We start from the raw sequence: 18230 nt of genomic DNA, 5'->3' as shown, positions 1-18230 counted from the left end.
TCTATCCTGATTGATGATACTATTCTCCATGAAACCAATCAGGACAGCATAACCAGTGGCCCCATTTGTCAAGAATTAAACAATGTACTTGATATTGTACCCCTAGTCTCTGAGGCCCATAATGCACATGCTGAAAGTGATTCTGATAATGACCCTGGCCAGGAGAGACATGCTCAAGTTACATCTGATGAGCAGACACCTAAAGGGCGTACAATAAGGCCCTTGGGAGCAGATAGTGTTTTGGAGTTTGAGGTCTCTGAACTCACAATTTAAAAATACGTCTTTTGGTGAAGTTCATTTTTAAATTGCATGATTGAAAATGCCACTTTTAGAAAATGAACACAAGGAGATGATGAACAGAGCGCTGGAACTTTTCAGACACTCACCTCAGTCACAGATCTGGGTTGAGTCCATCAACATTCTTTAACTCACTTTGCCACCCCAGTTCAGAACAGATATATGCAAATCAGTCTTGACCCCGTGCCCTGTAGGAACAGTCCAGCCCAAACTGCTAAGCCAGGTCTTCCCTGTACCGGAAAGAAGCATCCTGGGACTGTATTCGGGGTAACACCCCTCATCAGCCAGGCAAGCTTGATTCCAGTGGAAAAGTGAGCAAGGGACCCACGTGTGGGCATACTTAGCCAACTTAGGGCGAACAAAGGAAACACAAGTGAGCATTTTCCTACTTACTCTCTCTGTGCTTCTGCCTGTCTGTAGAATACATATCTGGTTTGCCTAACAGTTGGGCTCTTGTGCATTCACTCTACACAGTCATAGAAAGGGAGATGAGGCATGCCTTGCATATCCTGATTAGGTCTGGGTGGTGAACCCCACTCCGTTCACGGAGTTTGTGGAGTTTTCTGCACTCCGCACTACACGGAGTTCATGGAGAGCAGAAACCTCCGTTCTGCATAGTGCAGCGGAGTTTTTTAACTGCTCGCGGGTATGAATGGAAAGTTAGCGAGTACGAGCTGCCGCTCAGGTACAATTTCTACCCAAGTTGCAGGAAAACCAGCGCGAACAGCAGTTCACATTGCACTCCCAACTTGTGGAACTCCGTGGAGTTTTTTTTGTCACTTTGCGGAGTTCCGTGCAGCAAAAATCTGCGAGCTACACCCTTGCCTGATCCTGATGGGCCATCATCAGGTTGATGGGCCTTCCTGAGCTAGAGCGGTGGAAGGAGTTCTCAATGATACCTGAATAGTGCTGTGCCTGGCCTCACACAAAGTAGTCTTCACCACCTATAGTGTGTCTGGAGCCAGGTCATGGAAAGGCAGGGTCTTGTGCACTACAAAGACTTTCCTTTGAAGCTTACCTACCTCAAAGGCAGAAAAGGGTATACGTATTGGAACTCTGACACCCCAAAATCAAAACACTTCTGGGCTGAGGACCTTCTGCCAGGAAGAAGAGCTGGATGCTGTAAGAGGGACTGTCACTCTGTCTGTTGATTTTTTGTGCCTGCCTGCTGTTTCTGTCCTGGAATTGAAAGGACTGGACTTTGCTTTCTGCCTCCTGCCTCCAAGATTCTCCAAGGGCTTGTGTGTGCTAGCCCCTTGTTAAGAAGTCTCATGGCCATCAAAGAATTCACCTGCCACTGCCTGGGCTCTTCTGCTGAGAGTCCTGACATGCCAAGTGGTGCTAAATTCAGTTACAGGATCTTTTAAGTGTAATCTGGTGACCATAAGGAGAATGCATTGACTCTCTGCATCTGTTTTTTCAATGCATCGCTGCAAAAGATAGACTCATCGCTGCTGCCTGCACTGAAGCATGGTTCCTGCCCGACGCATCGACCACATATTTCACCGCAGACCCCAGTGGGCCAATCTCAGTGCACCAAAAAAGTCACTGCAGCGCCGGTCCTGAGAACTATGTCACTTAATTCCGTGGCACCCACTCTACCTGCTTCGCAGCAAAGGAATCAATGCAGCACCTGCATCGCCACTGTCACATTGACTCATCACATCTGGATTGTCAACACATCGTCCCTCTATGCTGATTCTTCATCGACATTGCACTACAGTAAGGAACCGAGGCCGCGTGTCCAGAAACCGAGGCATCACTTCCCCTGCCAGTACGGAACAGACGCAGCACCTTCCCTGCCAGTAGAGAACCAACACATTACCTCCCCTGCCTAGCAATACAGTACCAACACATCAGCTCCCCTGTGTAGTAAGAAACTGACCACCTCCCCTGTGAAGTAAGAAACTGATGCGTTGCTTTGCATTTCCGGCGCTTCACCTCTCTTGCACCTTGCACCTTCTTTGATTTTTACGTATTTAAGGTACTTTGTGCTAAAACAGATGCATCTATTGATTTCTATAGACTAAATTTGCTTAATCTTTTAAAATTGAGATTTTTACTTTTGTTTGTTGGGTTAATGTTGTTTTGGTTGTGTTTTATTCAGGTATATATTGGCTATTTTTCTAAACTGGTGTGGACTCCTTTTGTAGTGTTTTCACTGCATTACTGTGTGTGTACCAATATTTTACACATTGCCTCTGAGATAAGCTTGACTGTTTGTGCCATGCTACATAGGGGGTGAGCAAGGGTTATATTAGCTGTGTGACTCCCTTACCTTGACTAGAGTTTAGGGTCCCTACTTGGACTGGGTGCAAACCACAGCCAAATAGAGACCCCATTTCTAACAATGGGTAAAATGTGAGCTACAGGGATGTTGTTCACCTTGGAGTTTTGGGTGACAGTATAGAAAACTCAAAATTCAATCTTGTTGTCTATTTGATGTTACTCAGAATCCCCTGGTGAAAAACATTCCCGTAATTCAGTTTCCTATTAATAATTCTATGTTATGTATAGCTCTTAGCGAGAGTCATTAACGTGAAAGCCAGACTAAACCTGGCAATTCACTGCAATGACATAGCAACATTTATTAACAAAATCTGTTTTTTCACTAAAGAGCGCTCATAGACCCTGCACAACAGCACTGGAAAGTAGGGGATGAAGGCACAGAGTATGGTGGGAGTGGGTGGCAGGAGACCATGTATGATTTTTGGATCTTTTTACGTTTGGGACAAGGAGGTGAGAGCAATGTGATGTATGGCTTCCTCATTACTCCTCTGCACCTGAAAGTAGAGGCAGATAATATTGGTTGTATTGCAGAAGATATAATTGTAGATCGACAACAAGTTAGTTATGGGGATGTTTTCAACCTCCTGGTTCTGAATGGTAGCATGGGCTACCCGAGCTTCACTCTTGGCACTCAGAACCATTTGGCAAAAAACATCCCCGTAATTCACTGGTACCCATATATAATTCTATGTGTAATTGTTTGTGTACATAGAATTTTTATTTATTTCTCCTTTTAATATCTCTATATCAATATGCAGTCGAGTAACAAGGAAATGGTGGGGTTTGAAGCAAAGTTGGAAAGCAGAATTCTCTTAGGGCCAGATGTACGACCATTTTTTGTGGTTGCAAATGGAAGATCGGCCTGTTTGTTACAGCAAAAAAGGGTCCTGGCATGTACAAACTCAATTTTGTGACTTACTGACTGGCAAAATAGCGTTTGCGACTCTCGCTATTAGAAAGGGGCATCCCTTCCTAATAGCAAGTTTCAATGCAATGTACTATTGTTTTGTGACCGCATTTGCAGTGGCAAATCACTCACAGTATACCACTTACTTCAAGTATGTGCCTTAGTGAGTGTGTGCAAAAATATTTTCCAAGAGCAGGTAGTGGTCCTAGGGACCACTGCCTGCCCTTAAAAAATAAAACTGAAAAGTTAAATCTTTCTTTTTTCATATGCATCCCGTTTTTCTTTAAGGACACAGGCTGCATTTAAAAAAATAAAATAAAAGAACAGCTTTGTTAAAACAGCGGTCACAGACATGGTGGTCTGCTGACCCCAGCAGGCCACCATCCCTGGGAGTGCTAGCTATTTCCAATGGGGTTGCAAATTGCACTTGCCTCATAAATATTAATGAGGCATGCAATTTGCGACCCCATTGGGAATCGCAAACAGTGTATGAGACACAGTTGTACATTCACTTTTGCGAGTCGCAATTCGACGCAATTTACGACTCTCAAAAGTACATTTATCCCCTATTTCCTGTTCTACACTCTCTCCTTTGTGCTGTAAATTACCTTACAATTACACTGCAAAAAATGCATAGGGATTGCATTTTTTCTTCATTGGTTAACCTCCTGTGTTTTCTCTACAGATATGAACATGCATTTTTGACCAGCTTAATTGGACTGAGACCAGAGAAATATTTCTGGATCGGTTTAGATGACATGAAGGAAAGGGGGACATTCGTCTGGACTAACAAAGAGGCAGTAGAGTTTACTCATTGGAATTCGGACATGCCAGGTACGGTATGATTATGTATATCAAGCACCGGGAAAGGCAATAGGTCTTGCTATTTCATAAGTGAAATTATTTATTTATTGAATTTCTAATTTGTTTATGTAGTTTTGTAGATAGGTCAGCGGGTGAATACGGGAAGGAGTCAACATCTGGGTGGATATGTGAGTGCATGCATGAATGGATAAATACCTAACTGAATGTGTGGATAATTCATTTGTGAGTGAATACATGTATGGATGAATAAGTGAGCGCAGGGATGAAAGTTTGAATAAATGCATGGGTGAATGGGTCAGTACACAATGGATATGGACGAATGATGGATGTAGATATATGAAGAAAGGGGATCAACATATAGCAAAATGTTATGTAAAATATTGATATGCCTTTGCTTTCTCCATAAATGTTCAATCTTACAGACACAGGCTCAACAGAAGAAAAAAGAAACACAAATGTCTTTGAAACTTAATCTATAATAAAGTGGGTCAGTCACATTCATAAATGAGAAAATATGATTGTTATTATAACTAGCAATATAGGATATCTAGAGCCATGGAGGGCATACTGCTGGCTTCTGATATTTCAGTATCTTCCCAGGCACTGGCTGATCACTCTCCCCCCTCAAAATCTCCCATGGGAGGGAAGGAGCTAACATTTGAATGCAGTGAATCAGTCATGGTGCATACACTGTGCTTGCTGTACACCGGAAGTATGTGCACAGTACACCATTAAGAAACTTTATTGGAACTGGATTGCATCACAACGAAACACTAATGCTTCTATGGGCAGACTCACTGAAGACTTCTTAAAATTTAAGGACTTACCAAAACGTGAACTTTATTTGGACGCTATTGGCAAACCATTTGATAGGGCTCTGTATTTTAAATTTAGAGCAGGAACATTGCCGTTGTACACTTTCTCCTCAAGATGGAAATTGCTTGCACAAACTGTAGAGCTTTGCCCAGTATGTCTAGTCAGACCAGAGACATTGGCACATTTTATGTTTGAATGTGGAGAGTACAATCTACCTAGGAAGATATGGCTTAAACATCTATGTCGCCAATTGGGCACTAGGTGCCATTCAGACGCAATTCGTATACTAATGTCTGATAGCCGTACTACCTATGCTTGTGCTCTCGCCAAATTTTTATCATGGGCTTGGTCAATCCGAACCAAAAGGCTTAAATCAATTGTTTAATTTTTCTCTTAATTAACTCATGATGTGATTTTTAAGGAAAAAAGGAAAAATCATTGAATTTCTTTTTTTTTTTTTATTATTGCTTATGTGTAGATTATTTTTGTAATCTGTTTTATTCTTGGCTTTTTTGGCTTTTTTTAATGTACTTATGAATTTTATGCGAAGCTTTTATGATAATCCTTTTATCGAAATAAAGCCTTTTTGACTTTGTGCACAGTACCCCACTTTACCTACCATCTTCAGAGTTATTGTACATGTTGTTGTGTCATCACAATGCTGTTACAGCCATCTTAGAAGAGGGAATTCCACTCACAATTCAGTCCAGCTTGCTGTCCTGTGGTTTAAAAAATCAGCACTCTACTTGAAACACAGTTTTTCTAAATGGTTCCAGGTTCTCAGTTATAAGTTATCCACTGTATAATGTACTTGTAGATACGATTTTTTATATTGACTACTGACTTCCACTGCACACTTATCAATCCACTTTCCAGTGTTTATCATAAACACTGGAGTGTGTTCAAAGAATCCAAACGATTTACCTTGTTAGCAAATTTTTCCAATTTTTTGCAAATTTTATTTACTAAAGACCCGATTTAATTTTTGGCATTAAGGATCCTCACCACCAAGAATGTGGTTCGGCTGTCACATGTAGATGTTGGTGGATCCTCGGGTTAATCACGGCAGAGACAGAGCAGTCTCTGCCATGATTAACCCAAAGGTACCTAGGGAGTAAGGGCAGTCGGAGAAAAGATTACATGTCCGCCCATCCAAATTGGCTGGGCGGACATGTAGTCATTCTTTGCTGTTCCTTACCTCCAGGAAAAACCTGTTTGTAAGGGACAATATCAACATTTTAAAAGCAAACCCCCAAGCAAAAAAGATTACTGTTTGTTACAGCACTGCGTCTTTCCGATGCAGCCCTGTAACAAACAATAAAATGCATTGACAGAAACCGATTTGCTGGCGGTTCCTGAAAATGTCTTTATAAATGACCGCCTGCTAGACTGTAATTTATCAATTTGGCAGATGGAGTAGTCACTGCCTGGTCGATGTAAAGTCCTCCCCCAGTCTAATGGCAACTACTCCAAAAATCAGAGAGGGCCCTAAGTGCTCCCATGTGTGCTTTTTAATGACTCTGTGCACCAATGCCTTTCTGGGTAGGCCTTTCGCCAGAGGGTAGACTGAAGGAGAATTAAAACACAGACATTTCGCTGTATAGTGAAAATGCTAACTTGCAGCTCTCAGTGATTTGGGGTCCCAGGTGAATTTATAATGTTCCAGGTTAATCAAGATATGTTAATATTTATAAAGAATCGAGACTACTGAAAATTCCAATGTAAACTTGGAAAAGATACATCTAGATATTACCTACCTACGTATCCTATATGCCCTGTCATATACAAAATACCACATAATGTGGACTTTTTTGTAAGTAAACATAAATTGCTTTGAAGTGCTTTCAAAGTTTCCATGTAACTAGTGATGAAATATAATGTAAAAGAACCACCAATACTGCCAAATATTGCTCGTGCTGTGTCAGATATCAAAGCATGAGTGACGCTGACAGAAATTTCACTGTAGATGTTCAGAGATTAGGAACATAACAAAGATAAAATCAATGTTGATAGTGAAAAACATTTCTCTACTCTTACAGCCTCTTTAATCTATAAACTTATTTTTTCTGATATGATGAGAGAGCGAGTCTACTCATATCGCAGGCCACACACTGGATTCCATTTTCTCAAACAATCCTTTTCTCTCCGCAAACTCTCCTCAGGAGCTTACCTGGACCGACCAGTGGGCTTTAAGATTCTCTTTCAGCCAGCCAGATGGTGCAAGGAAGCCCCCAGTTAAGGAAGGTCTTCGAAGGTCATGGAGGAAAGTCACGCCGGAAGCCTTTGATATGGCCTTTTCACCCCCCCCCTTTGTTGGAGGGGGAGCGAGACAGCAACAGGGCCTTGGAAAGATGGAAGGGAGTGGTCGGAAAGGCCCTGGACAGTATCGCCCCGCTAAATGTAAAAAGAGTAAAAGGGAAACGGGCGCCTGCACCTTGGTACTCGGAAGAGCTTAAAGCGGAGAGGGGCAGGTGCAGAGGCCTGGAAAGAAAGTGGAGAAAAACCAAAGGTCTCAACGACAAGTCAGCTTATGTTGTGGCACACAGAGCCTATTTAGACCAATGTAAAATGGCTAGAAGAGAACATCTGAGTTGGCGGATAAGGGAAGCTAAGAACTCGTCCCAGGAACTTTTCAAGATATTAAAAGAGTTCACCAACCCTATAGTGAGTAGGGCAGCGGCTCCCCACACCCAACAACTCTGTGATAATTTGGCCACACATTTTAGAGAAAAGATAGACAACATATACAACTCGCTGGGAGAAGGAGAGGCCCCTAGGATGCTTACTCCGCAGACGAGAGACCCTTTACAACCTAAGCTAACCTACTATTCATTCGCCACCATCACTATGGAGCAAGTAGAGGAGGCACTTGCAGCAACAAGGTCAGGATCAGGGTCAGACTGCACCCCTCCTTTGATTACGGCAGATTTAGCCACGGTCTTAGCTGCCCCACTCTCGTTAGTTTGCAACATCTCCCTGGATACTGCTACCTTCCCGAACAAGTGGAAGTGAGCATCGATTAAACCTCTCTTAAAGAAAACATGTGCAGATCCAGAAGAGATGAAAAATTATAGGCCAATTTTCCTGCTGCCATGTTGTTCGAAAGTCATGGAGAAGATGATCAATAAACAACTTACTGATTATCTAGGACAACATCAATTGCTGGACCCTGCCCAATCAGGCTTTAGTGCAGGTCACAGCACGGAGGCGGCCTTAATCGAAGTCACGGACAGCATTAGGATGTCCTTAAACAAGGGGATTCCCACCATGCTAGTGCTTCTTGATCTCTCTGCGGCCTTCGACACCATATCACATAATATCCTGCCTCGCAGACTACAGGACATAGGTGTCGGAGGTCTAGCATTGGCTTGGCTGCAGAGCTTCCTGGCAAAGAGATCACAGAATGTTAAGCTAGACGCATTTGTGTCAGCAACTACCCCACTTGACAAGGGGGTACCTCAGGGGTCCATCTTAAGCCCCCCTCTGTTCAACAAATATGTGGCCCCTTTGTCCGACATCATAAGAGCGAACGGCTTTCGGCTTTAACACCATCTCTTACACGAATGACACGCAGGTGATCATTCCTTTCGAGTCAGACCCTGCTGTCACCAGAGCCAAGTTCAGGACCTGTATGTTGAACATAGCGGAATGGATGGGGAACAATTTCCTCCAACTGAACGTCAATGAAACGGAGATTGTCCTGTACGGGAAGGTGGAGGAACTTTGGACACCGGATTGGTGCCCACAGAGCTGGGGGAACCCCCTTCTCCTACAAAGCAGGTCAGGAATCTGGGAGTTCTGTTGGACGGCAAACTGTTGTCCGAAGACCACATGAAATCACTTTCTGGCACTTGCTTCTGAATCCTGAAGATGCTGAGAAAGGTGTTTCCTTGGATCACCCTGGGTGCAAGAAAGACCCTGATTCAGGTGCTTATTGTAAGCAGGCTGGACTATGGCACTGCCCTATTGGTCGAAGCCAAGGAAGAACTGTTCACTAGGGTCCAAGTGTTGCAAAATACTGCAGCAAGAATGGTCTTGAACAAACTTAGACGTCCCCCCTCGCGACCCTTGCTCCAAGCCCTACATTGGCTGCCCGTCAAAAAAAGAGCAGTTTTCAAACTTCTCACACCGGTGTTTAAGGCAACTCGAGACCTGGGGCCAGCTTATTGAAGGAAGAAGACGAGGCCTTATGTCCCTGGTCGCCTCCTCAGGTCAAACAATCAAAACCTGTTAGTGCCATGCAAGAATAATAAATCTAGAATGGGAGGGCTTGCATTTTCCTATCTTGCCCCCTTTCATTGGAACAGGTTGCTGGAAGAGATACGTCGATGTACCTCTCTGGGACACTTAAAAAAAAACTAAAAACCTGGATGTTTTAGGGGTCTGCATTGCTCCTGGTTCCTGTCAGTGTCATGCCAAGGCGCCAAGAGATCCCCCGGGGTGATCCGTTGTGCCATACAAGTGCTAAATAAATAAATATGATAAGGAGTCTACCAGATCTTTGGTTTGTGGACTAGTTTTGCCAGTGAGCAATACCTGTGCTACATGCTTTCACCTCAAATTTTCTTATTGTTTATCGCGCTTTATGGGAATCTGTGAAACACTTCTTTACCTAATTATTCTCTTTGAGAGTGTTTGTGTACATGTTGGGGGTTGACAGTTGATGGGGTAACCACTAAATGACACTGAAGAGTGCATGTTAGAGTACTTGACCCAATAGTGAACTTCACAGAGTCTTATTATTTCCTGATTGAGGAGGGGGTAGCAATCGTTCTAAACAATCTGGCACTCCAGACGAGGCCTAGTCTGCCACTGGGTTGTTATAATTAAGACCTGGCTAATTTAGGAAATTGAATCTTTTTGTTTTCTATTTCTAACACCTTTGCCGATGTTTGAAGAATCTTCACAAAACAGTGAAACGCTTTTAAAAAAATGCACCCACCTCAGGTTTTTCCTGGAAAGTTTTGGGGTGATCAGTCAAGAGCAGGGCGAGAAAAAAAGGGGGCGGCTGAAACTTAATTTCCCTATGCCATTTCCATAGGGATTTATTTTACCATGTCTGCAGCCAAAACTGTTGAATGGAATTTCACTAAATTTGGCAGAAAGCTAGACCTTGTTCCAGAAAGCATGCTTTTTGCATTTTGGTGTAAATACATTTGGTATTTTTTTAGAAATGTAAGTAAAATCTTTGTATAGCTGGACAATTGGATTTGAGAGAGGCTCTTAAGAGTCCTGCAATCACACAACTTAAAAAAAATTGAATCATCGATTAGCTGAAGGGGCTTTTTTTCCTGTTGGCCACCTAGCTCCCGCCAGAGTGAGGGCTCCCGTGGAAGCTTGTGTGCTGATAGGCTGGCCGCAACATAAAAAGGAATGGTTTGGTGGCCATTACAGGACTCGGAGGCTTAGTCTCCTATTCTGAATACTTTAAAAAAAAGAATGTAATCGAGTAGGGTAGGGATACCATGCTCAGTTAGCCCGTGTGGTCGGGTCCCAGAGGCTCCCCTTACAGGTTTAATAGTTTAAAAAAATTTTTTGATGTGATCTTGCAGTTCTCCAGTGGACTAGAGGCAATAAACACGCAAAACACCCTCACCATCAATTGGCAGAGAGTGGAGGTTCTGAAGGACACAGTACCCAGCACGATTACTGTCAAGCTCACCTGGCATCCTCAAGCAGATAGTTTCCAATACATTCCACCAGGTTGTAGTAGAAGATAACCAGGTGAGCCTCTACCCTGTGGTTCTGATTTCCTTTGATTGGGGAGTCTTAGGTCTTCTTAAGGTTACTGTGAGCCCTTCCATTGCCCGTGGACGTTTTGCTAGGAAATGATCTAGAGGACACTGCCTGGAAGGAAGTGACACTTTGGTCTCACCCATGGTTCCCAGTAGCAAGCGCACCTGCGCTCGCGCGCACGCTATCTTTCCTTAGCACACACACTATATTACGCAGCGCAAACGTCTCTGCTTCCTGCAAAATTCAAAGACGTTTTGCTGCCCACAGCCTCTTAAAATACGAGTGCTGTGAAAAGAATGAAAGATATTTTTCTTGGTGCTGAAATGCAGGGTGAAAGTCTGGTGAGTTAACAAGGCGGGCCGAAGGTCAGCTGAAACAAGACTTTGAAAACGGTAGACCTTCCCTGCCATAGGCCTGTGGAATGTCATTACAGAGATAAGCCGTTTGTGCTATATGTGTCAGGAGTGGAGGAGCCTGAAAGGCTGCAAAGATGATTCAGAAGTGCAGCAGCTTCCAGGTGCACATCCAGAAATGTTTGTTTTATGCGGCTATGCGGCAATACATCTGCACGATTTGTAGTTGTTGGTCGTTATTGATCAGAATACGGCTTCGGTTTAGCAAGCTGTTAATTTCTGCATATCTGCCCAAGGTTTTCAGGTGTTTCAAAGTGCCCAAAAATATAATGTAGTATGATACTGACGCAAATACTTTATTCCACAGAGTTTCCTGTTTGTTCTTTATCCCGTATTAGAGCATTGTAAATGCTTGCATTGAGAATGTGCGCTCACAGCTTTTAATTGTCATTAGTTGTACCAAAATTGCCAAGCAACATCAATATGCAGCCATCCATTAATATTGACTTGACAGAGTAGGTGCATATTCCATTTTCTACTGACACGCCCAACTAACGTGTCAGTCTCACTGTAAAGCCTGATCTACTGGAGCGCCAAGCTTAACACAGGCACCTCTGCCTGGGCCTGTTGAGTAAGTCGAGGATCACTTACCACCTCATCCTGCTGTCACCTGCACCATGAAATCCTTCCCAGCCCCCGAGTCCCTTCTAAGTAGCACATAACTCCTCTAGGGTGAATGGCGCTCTTTTCCTCATTCGTGCCACAGTTTGTCACTGTGCTGATGGCTGCACGTGTAAGTCACGGAGGAAGAGTTGTTGGTAGGGGTGGGGGAAAGGAGGGTGTGAGTGGGGGGGGGGGGGGGATTCGTGTCTGATTAGTTCGCATGTTTAAGATCAAGAGCTTTAACTCGCAGGGTATTGCGGTGTATAATAGCGATACCACCACCCTTCCTTGCTGACTTGCGGTCCTGTCTATAAACACAGTAGTCTTCTGGCATGGCAGCTTTAAAATCTGGGCCTGATGCTTCATCGCCCCAAGTTTCGGTTAGAAACATGAGATCGATGGCATGACTATTGAGCAGTTCTAAGATGTCACTTTTGTGGCATGGAAGTGAACGCACATTCACAAGTGCAGCCTGTATTGATGTAGGAGGTTTTGGTATATCCTGGGTAGTATTATTGCACAGGTTGCAAATGAAAGGGCCTCCAATAGGATCTGCATATATGCACACTGGTGAATTATGTACACTGTGTGAAATGTTATTTAATGCATGTAGATCATATGAGGAATAAACCAACCTTGATAGAGCAGGAAGTGTAAGGGGGGTGGCCCTGGGCTCGGTCCAGGCTCGGACGGGCGCAGACGGGCTTGGCTTTGGCGCGGCTTTGGCGCGCGCCCGGCGCGCCCGCTGCGCCAGCCCGCTGCGCCGTCTGGCCATGACACACATTTTATAGTATAAGGAGGGCGGGAGTCCTGCGCGACTAGAGCGCTGACCCCGCTACTCCCAAGATGTCGCCCACCGCCGGCCGACGCCTACACTCGTCTAGGTCGGTGGTGGCAGGGAGAGAGAGAGTGTAAAGTGTGTCAGAGTGCCTCGAAATTGTATTCCCTCTTAGTACTAGGTGAAAAGCCCCCAAAGATGCAATTTAAAAATGCGTTCTCTCAAAATTCATAACAGTATTAAAATTGATTTTAAAACATTAAATCCTTTTCCTGATACACTGGTAGTAAAGCGGTACGCTCGCAGCCCCTACAGCCGTCACGGGGAGAGCTTCTAGGCCTTGATCTTAAACATGCGAACTGTGAGGCTTTTGCCTTCACAGTTTTACTTACCACCAATCAATCCTTTACCGGTATACTTTTATACCGCCCCCCTGGTTCTCGCAATGCATTTCTGTCTCAACTCCATCAACTGAGCGAATTGGCCGCGGAACACAGTCATTTCACTCTTTTAGGTGATTTTAATTTTTATTTAGAATCCCAGATGGATAAAGATTCGGTCCAGCTCATCACGGACCTTTCTGCGGTAGAACTCGAACAATTGATAACTGCTCCCACACATGAGGCTGGACATACGCTTGACGGTATTTTTACCAATAATCCTCATATTACCGTCAACAAAATACTACCCCTTACATGGTCTGACCACTCTGCTATTTTATTTGATATTAAAACCAGATCAAATACAGATAAAAATACCTCGCACAATGCTTATTTTACCATCAGAGACTGGCGTAACATAGATCATAATTACTTAGATCAGATTCTCACTGAGGCCTTTGCGGACACTGACGGGGAAACGGATCCAAACATAGCGGCTACCACATACACTTCTATCCTGGAAAGGACATTTCAAACGCTAGCCCCCCCGAGAATCTCCAAACGCAATAGGAAAACGCCATCAGCCCCATGGTTCACAGAACCTCTCAGGCTACAGCGTCAATATTGCCGTAACTTAGAACGTCATTGGCGCAAACACTATAATCCCTTAGACAAATCAACATACAAAGCAGCACTCCTGGATTATAAGCACAAAGTAGCCATGGGGAAAAAGATCTATTATACCACCCAAATAGACCAGGCGAAATGTAGTATGAAAAAATTGTTCGAAGTAGTGAACCATCTTTCAGAACCAGTAAACCCTCCCACTGAAACATCACAAACTCTATGCAACATACTAGCTGATTTCTTTTCAGATAAGGTCACCTCTATATTTAAGGACTTCACCCCCAACTCCATTAATATGACATTCACGAATGCAGAATCTAAACTGAACCCATCTACTTTCACGGACTTTACTCAGGTACATTCATATTGTATCCATAAACTAATTTCCTCAATTAAATCTGGCTCCCCTCTGGACCCTTGTCATCCCTCTATACTCCACACTATTTCAGATACTATTACTCTACCACTGACACACATTTGTAATATTATGTTTTCATCAGGTGTTTATCCAAATATCTGGAAAAACACAATAATCAAACCACTCTTGAAAAAACCATCGCTTGATCCTTCTGAACCTTCCAGCTACCGCCCCATTGCATCATTGCCATTTCCTGCTAAGATCTTTGAATCTGTCATGAATGAACAACTATCTGACTATATTCAAACGAATGACCTCTTAGATGACACTCAGTTCGGTTTTCGACAAGGTCACGGGACAGAAACGGCTCTGATCAAGGCCGCTGATGAAATAAGAACCATAATGGACAACGACGGCCAGGCGGTTTTGATTCTGCTGGACTTATCGGCGGCTTTCGACACGGTCGATCATTCTACTCTGATCGGCCGTGTCGAGGCCATCGGTATTAAACACAAGGCCAAGGATCTCATAGCATCTTTCCTGGCCGACCGTAAACAGGCTGTCAAGCTGGGCTCATTTACTTCTCCGACATTTGCCCTTCCTTGCGGTGTCCCACAGGGCTCCTCGCTGAGTCCGACCCTTTTCAATATTTATGTGTCGGACTTAGCGAGGGTAATAAAAGCGTATAACATCAATTTGACCACTTACGCTGATGATACCCAGCTGGTACTATCTATTCATAAAAATGGTTCCACTATAGCGGCCAACTTTAAAGACGGCATGCGGGCCATCAGCAGTTGGATGGCCTCCAACTGTCTTAAATTGAACTCCTCTAAGACCGAGGTAATGCTGTTCGGTAAGGTCCAGCCGGTCTGGTCTCCCTTATGGTGGCCGGAGGAAATGGGCACTCCACCTGAACCAGTCAGCAGGGTGAGAAACTTGGGAGTCATATTCGATGACAAACTCCAGTTTCACGATCACGTGAATTCTGTAGTCTCATCGTCTTTCAACATCTTGCGTAAAATTAAGAAGCTTTTGCCATACCTCCCTACCACTGCTGGCAAAACTCTTATTTCTACCCTAGTGTTTTCACGTACTGATTACTGTAATGCCCTTTTCCTCAACGCTCAAGAAAAAGTTATATCCAAATTGCAAATGATTCAGAATGCTTCAGCTAGAGTTTTACTTGGTATCCCAAAATTTATCTCTGTCTCTCAACAACTACCTCAACTACATTGGCTCCCAGTAAGGAGCCGTATTAAATTTAAGTCCTTATGTATTGTATATAAGGCAATAAACAACATGGGACCCAAATTTCTTAGAAATTCCCTTAAGCCTCTACCAACCCCCAGAACGCTTCGTTCCAATACTGCTAATTTGCTCCAACTTCCCAGAACAAGGAAAGTTAATTGGGGAGACAGACGTTTTAACATCGCATCGGCAAGACTATGGAACTCTCTTCCTTTCCAAATAAAATCCAGTCCCACATTGATTATTTTAAGAAGGCAACTGAAAACGTGGTTGTTTTCTCAATAAACTAATCAGCACCTCAGACATAGATCGCTACACCTGCTCTTAAAAACACTGGTAATAGATCTAGCTCTTAGCGCCGAGACACCCATGGGTAATTGCTGCGCTGTAAAAATCACAAAAATAAATAAATAAATAAATAAATTAGTGGCCCAGGTTACTACATTGGGTGCTGATCTGTACTCTCCCATTTTTCATTTCTTTAACATCATGGAGCCTGGGCTCACATGACAGTCCTGCAGTAGCTTACTCATTGCACCTCTGCATATAAAATTATGAGAGTGTACTGTAAGCAGCACTCACATTGTCTGAACTGCCTGTCAATCTGCCAATCACAAGCCTGTGATTCTAAGTAAAAAACGTTTTTTATCAAGAACTTGATGCAAAGGTACTGCAGCTCTTTACATGAGCACCGGTTAAGTTACACAAGGACACGTTCAAGTTTTTGTTTCCCGCTGTGAGAAGTTAGCCTGGCATATGATGTCCACTAGTTCTAGTGGGCACCTTGGACCAGTCTAATCGACCCTTATTGATGGTGGTTGTAAAGACAACCTTATAGAAAGCTATCCTAGTGGTAGCATGGACCAGCAGTCATCAGGCTAAGACTTCAGAGAGCGTATTAAGCAAGTTGTTTTACCAATTATAATCCCATGAGTACCAAATGAAAGGACACCACACAAGGTATATATCGAATATATATGTATTTATTCTAAACACAACCCCTCTGCACTCTTTATGAGGTCAGAGGTAAAAGTACAATACAAGTTACTCAATTACCATACGATAAGTTGCACTGTATACGTTATGCCCTAGGGGCTTCACAAATTATATACTAAAATAATGGTATAAGAACCATGAGAGAATTAGAAAGCAGGCCTGGGGCCTGTGGAATCGCTCGGGCTACTCTAAACAACCAAAGGTTAGGAAGTAGGAGGCCCACGGGAGACGCGTGCAGTGTCTAAACACCGGCGAAGGTTACCATTGACTTTCTATTGGAAACGTAGAAGTTACAAATATACAATTTAAGGACACTTCCGGATGGACTACGATGGAACCCTTTTAAACTAGGACACTTTGAGAGTCAAGACCCACGGGAGCACCGGAGACTCGTGTTACCTCACCCAGGGAAGCCGGGTGCATAGGTGTCTTTTCGTGTCGGGTTTCGTCGTCGTTTTCAATGGAGAGCTGCAAAGAAGTGCTGCAGGCGACCAGAGGAAAAGTGTCTGGGTGGATCCAAGGGTGGATCGAAGATCTGTAGAACCTGAAAGCAGAAGGGACAGAGTCTGGGTCACTTGCCAGTGACCAGGGCGACGATAGGAAGATGCCACCAGATGCCGGGTGATTTCAGGTGAAGATGTGAAGTTTGTCTCTTCAGCCACGAGGTCCAGGAGGTGTCCACGATGACCAGGAGCAGGCTTTGAGCTGTCCCACAAAGGATCTAGTTGACTGTGGTGTTGGTATCCAGACTGGACCCAACAAGCCTTGTCAAACGCAACCCACGCAGGATGTCAAGATTGGCTTAGGAGCAGACCAGCAAGGTCTGAGGAACTTTTCCTTTGTAGGGAAGTTGGAGCAAGCCTGGAGCAACCAGGAAAGCAAGTTAGATGTAAAGGAAAGTCTTCAGGGGCTCACTAGCCAATGGACTAGGAACCGCAAAGACGCATCAAGCTGAAATGCAAAAGCAGAGCCCACGGGTCACTCGTAGAGTGGGGGCCTCTGAGCTTCAGTGCAAATGGTGCTCGGGTCTGAGGCTTCAAGCACCCCAATACATGACTTTGAGTTACCTCGTGAAGTGAGTGCAGCTTGCAAAATGCAGGATGTCCAGGAGTTCCGGTCCCACGTCGCTCTTGTCCACCACGGGTCTCAGCTTTGCTGTGAGTGAAGGTTGATGTCAGAGATGTCTGAAAGTCTATGTCCTGTGTTGCAGATTCTTAGGGATCTGGTGGGAACCTCACAAATGTAAACTGGCAAAGTTGCTTCTGGTGCCTGTTTGAACAGGGTCGTCACTCCTTGACCACAAGGGAGATGTCTTCCGTCTTCCAGTCGAAATAGAATGTCGAAGGTCCAGGATTTATGTTTCAGAGTTTCGTCCAGGGTAATCTAAAGTTCTAGTGACTGGGCTCCTATACTTATACTAAGTTTAGGGGCTGGACTACCCTTAAGGTCCCTCCTATGGGTGGACCTGGGAAGGGGGTGGTTGCACCCCTTCCCCTTTGTCCAGTTTCAGACCAGAGCTGGGGCAGAGTGCCCCAGCAACCGGTTTGAACTGGGAAATGCATGAAGCACCTGTGTGCCCCAGGCAGTGTCTGGAAAGCATTCACTGAATGCAGCTCTCCCTGCCCCAATACACTAAAGTAAAGTCAAATGTTTTCCCTTGGACAAGGTACTGAGAGAATGAGCCCATATATTGGAATTGGACACAAAGGTTAGTTAAGTTTAAACATAAACAGAAACATATTGTTATAAAAAGTATACAGATTTTATTAAAATACATAAAAAAACATAGTCATCACTTAAAAACATTTGTTCCAACATAAAAGACACAATCTTAGTTCATCTATAGTAAAAACATTCTCATGCAGAAATCAATCATCTATATATTAGATTATCAACTAGTGGGGAATAGTTATGCAATGAAGGAAAAAAGGGGGGAGAGACAAACAGAGACAAC

The 18230-nt window shown here is 43.9% G+C and overlaps 1 protein-coding gene across 1 annotated transcript in view; it reads left to right on the top strand.

Annotated features, from left to right (window-relative positions):
• Nucleotides 1-18230, top strand: part of LOC144784639 (macrophage mannose receptor 1-like) — a 949320-nt gene that overhangs the window by 261386 nt on the left and 669704 nt on the right. The window contains exon 11 of the mRNA XM_078663568.1: nucleotides 4179-4327. Coding sequence (XP_078519694.1) covers nucleotides 4179-4327 — 149 coding nt within the window. The remainder of the gene's footprint in view (nucleotides 1-4178; nucleotides 4328-18230) is intronic.

The sequence above is a fragment of the Lissotriton helveticus genome, chromosome 10 (assembly GCF_964261635.1).
Source record: "Lissotriton helveticus chromosome 10, aLisHel1.1, whole genome shotgun sequence".
Taxonomy (NCBI): domain Eukaryota; kingdom Metazoa; phylum Chordata; class Amphibia; order Caudata; family Salamandridae; genus Lissotriton; species Lissotriton helveticus.
Note: the sequence above shows the minus strand (reverse complement) of the source record. Positions and strands in the feature narration are given on the sequence as shown.